This window comes from Amphibalanus amphitrite, unplaced genomic scaffold, assembly GCF_019059575.1.
Source record: "Amphibalanus amphitrite isolate SeventyFive unplaced genomic scaffold, NRLGWU_Aamphi_draft 002257F_arrow, whole genome shotgun sequence".
Lineage (NCBI taxonomy): Eukaryota > Metazoa > Arthropoda > Thecostraca > Balanomorpha > Balanidae > Amphibalanus > Amphibalanus amphitrite.
In genome coordinates this window covers 30,059-35,000 of record NW_024883742.1, presented here as the reverse complement: position 1 = coordinate 35,000, position 4,942 = coordinate 30,059, and the positions used below count along the sequence as shown (strand labels likewise).

Below are 4,942 nucleotides of genomic sequence, written 5' to 3'. Positions count from 1 at the left end.
GAACAGGCTGGATAGAACAATGCTGCGAGAAAAACTTTATTCATACGCGGTACTCCCGGTTCATTGGATACGCAACACATGACAATCACGGCTAACCATTATTCCCGATTGACCCGTTATGCATGTCTCTATGTAACTCAACAATCCGACAGGCCAGTCACATAATCACATTACTGCGAGGGGTCGGTCGGGACCGTGCTCTCTGGATGTCCGACCGTCCCGGCAGGACCGGCCGTGCTGACAACCTCTGCTCTGACCGATATTGAACAAGCCGGTGGCACTAGCTCGTCCCGGATTGAAACAGCAACGCCACACAACGGTGGCCGTCCATCACGTTCACGACACTGGCCGCTCGACACATGTCACCATCGATGGGAATTTAATTAAAATGGAGAGTGGGCCTCGAAAACAAAGCTCCGAACAATGTTAGCTGAACGGTGAAGTGTGATCCCAAAGTAGCCATTGAGATGTGGATGTTTATCTTGAACTTCGAACTGGAGAAATAAATGTTGTAAATGTTATGCTGCGATCTCATAAATCGTTACCAACAAACGGAATTGATGAGCATACGTAGACAGGCAAAATTATTCTGCATGATCTTCTTACTTCTTTACAGACAATTGATAGTTGTAGCATACTAAGCCGCAAAAGCTTTCAGAGGCAATGAAGCATGCGCGATCAAACGTCCACAGTGCAAACCAATGTTTGTGAATTGTGACTTATCAACCAAATTTCTTTGAGCTGTCCCATTGCCGTCCGGCATCGGAAAAAAGAAAACATATAAAAATAAAAGCAACTCCATCAGCCTCGTATACCATCTCTCGTAACTTCTGTTCTCCTCTTGAACACACCAAAGTACTCCATTCTGCTGTATCGACCCTGTATTTGCATACTGACAACATGAATGGTTTCCGATGGCGGGGTTACTCGCGGATGGTATTCCTCTACGCATCATTGAAGCTTCGGTACGGCACGATTTCCGTTCATCATATTCGAGTGAATGCACAACAGACGCTGCCTTGTAGCGGGGGTAAATCTCATCAAGCTCCATCAAAGCGTTGACTGGCGGCCCTTGCCCGGGGCGGCTCTCCGTTCAGCCGCTGTCGGCACCGGCTGAATGGCCGCATCATTCATGGTATATGATGTCAGTGCAGGGATTGAGTGGCTTTTAACTGGCCGGAGGAGCCGGCCGGCCGCCGTCGGGTCGTCATCCTGTGCCGGTGCCGATTTCACCATCGATCGCCCCCCGCAGAGCCCAGTTCCGACAATCTGTCTGTCTTTTCAGCGCCGACGCCGCCGTCCCAGCCACTATTAGCCTGATGAGACCTACCGGACCGCCGACCGGGCGACGCAGCCACCAGCGAGCCGGCGCGCCAGGTCACCAGAGGTCACCAGAGGTCAGCCGGCGGTGATGGCGGCCGGTGACCGGTCAGGCCGGGTCACACGACTCTGCGGCGGCGGCCGACTGCTGCTGCTAGCCGCTGTGATGGCTGCGCCCGCCCTGGCTGACGCCTGTCCCGTCTCATGTCACTGCCGCTGGAAGGGTGGCAAAAAGACGGTGGAGTGCGTCGACCGCCAGCTCGAGTCGCTACCGACGACCGCCGATACCGACACCCAGGTACTGGACATCTCAGGTCACGCGCTGACCGAACTGGCGTCGCGCGCCTTTCAGCGGCACGGCCTGCTCGCGCTCCAGCGGATCTACGTGTCCCGTGGAAGACTGGAGAGGGTCGGCCAGCGGGCGCTCAGTGGTCTGACGAATCTGGTGGAGCTGGACCTCAGCGAGAACCGACTCACGGCCGTTCCCGGCGCCGCGCTGCGTGATGTGCCCGCTCTCCGTCGGCTTAGTCTCAGTGGTAACCCTCTGGAGCGAATTCAGCGTGGTGACCTAGGAGCAGTGCGAGAGCTCACCGCGCTGGAACTGGCGCACTGCCAGCTGCGCATCGTGGAGAAGGGTGCCTTCGCCACGCTGCTGAGGTTGGAGAAGCTGCAGCTGCAAGGAAACCAGCTAACCACACTAGCTGCTGTGGACCTATCGCTTCATCTGCACAACGTTCAGCTGCAGAGTAACCTGTGGCACTGCAACTGTCGGCTTCGTGAGCTGCGACGGTGGCTGAGGCAGTACCCAGTACCACTGGCTGTGCCGCCACGCTGCTCTGCCCCTCGTCGCCTCTCTGGCCGCGCCGTGCACAACACCAGCGCTACGGAACTGGCCTGTGCACCCGACATTCTTCCCTCCGACCGGCTGTTCGAGGTGTCCCTGAACAGCAGCGTGACGCTCAGCTGCGCCGCGGAGGCTGATCCTGCCGCTGAACTCTCCTGGTCGTTCAAAGGTCACATACTGAAAGACGACCCTGAAGGCGTGGACGGCGGCCTCTTCATCACGGAGAGTTCTGAGCTCGGTGTGGATGGTGGAGGAGCGGTGCGACGCAGTCAGCTAGTGATCGCCAGTGCCGGGGAACACGACCACGGTGTGTTTCGGTGCCGCGCGGCCAACGCAGCCGGCGCCTCGACGGCCGATTTCAGAGTGAGCGTGCTCCTGCCTCCCGACACCCGCAGCTCAGGCACCGCTCCAGCCAGCCGCTCACATCTAGCTCTACCCGTTGGAGGTTCGCTGGTGCTGCTGGCCGCTAGTGCGCTGCTGCTACTCGGCGCGCTGGCCGTCCGTCGCGGCCGTCGACTTCGACGCAGACGCAAGTTCTCCACCAGCCGAGACTCGGGGAGTGGGGAGAGCGCGGGGTCGCCGACGGGAGGCGGCGGAGGTGTGGGGAGCCGGGCAATGTCGAGGGACACTACGCTGACAGACTGCCACGAGCATCAGCTACATGAGCTGCCTCGTCACCCGCCGCACTGTGCTCGGGAGCGGGGCCCGGATGTGTTGTGTGACGCTAGTGAAACGGTGACGGCTGTGACTGTAGAGCGAGACGCTCCTCCGCCCATGGAGCCAGTAGTGAGAGCGGTGCAGGACCTCTCCTGGCCACCAGCGTGGACGCTCCACCCCACCATGTCCGCGTCTCACGGGAACATTTATGGTGAGTCATTGCTGCGGCGAAATAGTTTATCTAGTGGTTCATACCACCGACATGTGTGTGACGGGGCGGGGGCCGATAGACAAGTACCACTCGGCTGGCGCAGTCTGCCCCGGCCTGCCCGGCCGCGGCCGCCGCCACCCGCCGCCGGTGGCTCGCCCGAACAGTGGCGGCGCTCAATGCTCGCGGTGCCGCAGTATGTCTCCGGTTCGTCGCAGTTTGTCGCCGGTGCGCCGCAGCTCGTGGCAGTGGACCCTGCTCGTGTGTGTAGCTGTATGTTAGGCCCGTCATTGGAAGGCCGCCTCTGGCAGCTGCCGGCCTGTCACCCTGCCGCGCCACCGGCCTGTCATTCTACCGCGCCACCAGCCTGCCATTCTGCCACTCTGCCGGCTGTCCCGGCGCCCCCTCCGCCGCCCTGGCCGGCGCGGACTCACTGTGTTGGCCCGTCTCGGCCGCGCTGCCGCTGCCTGGCGCCGGGACCGACCTCGACAGGCCCGCTGGCACCTCCAGCCGGGTTCGGCGACGAACTGCCGGCACCGGCTGCGCTCAAGTGCGGACCGCCGCCGCGGTGGGCGGTCCCCGGCGGTCGCGGGCAGCCGGGGGTGGCTCCGTCGGCCGTGTTCGCTGCCAGACTCGTGGCAGCTGAAAAGCCGGCCGACAGCCCTGACGAGGGATATGTCGAGTCTGTGCAGGACACGTGAGACACGGACCGTCGCCGATGGTGGACTACTGCCACGAGGACTCGTCACGTGTATTCTGTGATTGTGCTAATTTGGGAGGCGGCTACCGATCACTGGAGTGTGAAAATCACATCGTGTTTGCCACAGTGCTCTAACACAGGCGTGATATTCGTTCTCCGATTGTCGGTCATGCGAGAAGGACGGACATGCGTCGCAGATGTGTGATTGGACCGCCCTACCTTTGCTTGTTTCTACAACTCATGAACGACAGATCGACTGCTGCTGAATAATTACCATAGCCTGTAATGTGAGACAGTCGTCACGAGCTGTCCTGGGGACACACTCAGGCTGATCGTCCACCAGCTGAATTTATATAACATTGCTCATGCATGAAAAATGTTCATAATTATAAATAGATGTTAACTGTTCACCTGTCAGGTCGTACATTTGCGTTATGGGCCACCAGAGATATATTTGCAGGGCCAAGCAGTTGGAAGGAAATGTCACTGTGAGTTGGAGGCACGTGGTGAGTATGTTACATGGAAGGTGGTTGGCAGATGTGTGTGTATGTTTTTGCATAATAAATTTATTCAACACGTTATTTTCTTCGCCTGTTCACAACAATGGAGACTAAGCTGTGACGATTGTTGTAACAAATGCACATCCTTTGACGACATAGTGTTCATAAATGCTACCCGTTGCCAACAAAATTCCTGGCTGACAATAATCTCCGTCTCTCCGATGCTCGCAGGCTGCGCACCGGCATGGCCGCTCGGATCCGCGGGGTAGTTAGACTAGCCCGCCATGCATTGGTGTGCTGCGGTACAGCCTGCCCGCGCAGTGGACCTAGACTCAACCGGCTGGGAGGCAGTCGCCCAAATCACCGCTGTTCTGTCCCATCCACGGATGTGGCGCGTTTGGTGATCTGGCCGACGGGGACATTAGCAGGCAGCGCACATATCATAACTCTACCTGACAGCGGCAGTTTCCGCAAACGTCCCATCGTCAATAACCCGTGAACCATTCACTTTCACGTAGCCTGCGCCAATCACGTCTCGTCGGCAGCCAGTGCCGTCCGCGCCAGTTGATGTTGAGCGAACGTGACCAGAGTGAGCGACAAAAATGACGCGCAGAGCAGAACGGATTTCGCTGACGCGATTGCGATCTCATGTGCGCACCTGATGTGTTATATCTATAAAGTCAGCGATTTGTTTCACTTAAATGCACTGAAAG

At 58.4% G+C, this 4,942-nt stretch overlaps 1 protein-coding gene across 1 annotated transcript; it reads left to right on the top strand.

Moving 5' to 3' along the window:
- Positions 1 to 1,247: 1,247 nt before the first annotated feature.
- Positions 1,248 to 4,303, top strand: LOC122376712 (leucine-rich repeat-containing protein 24-like). The gene has a single exon (XM_043356646.1). The coding sequence runs from the start codon at positions 1,412 to 1,414 to the stop codon at positions 3,728 to 3,730; it is 2,319 nt and encodes a 772-aa protein (XP_043212581.1). The 5' UTR covers positions 1,248 to 1,411; the 3' UTR covers positions 3,731 to 4,303.
- The last annotated feature ends 639 nt before the right edge of the window (positions 4,304 to 4,942 follow it).

What these genes read in the sequence shown, in the direction of transcription:
- LOC122376712 (XM_043356646.1), top strand. Translation starts at nt 1,412, where the DNA reads ATGGCGGCCGGTGACCGGTCAGGCCGGGTCACACGACTCTGCGGCGGC.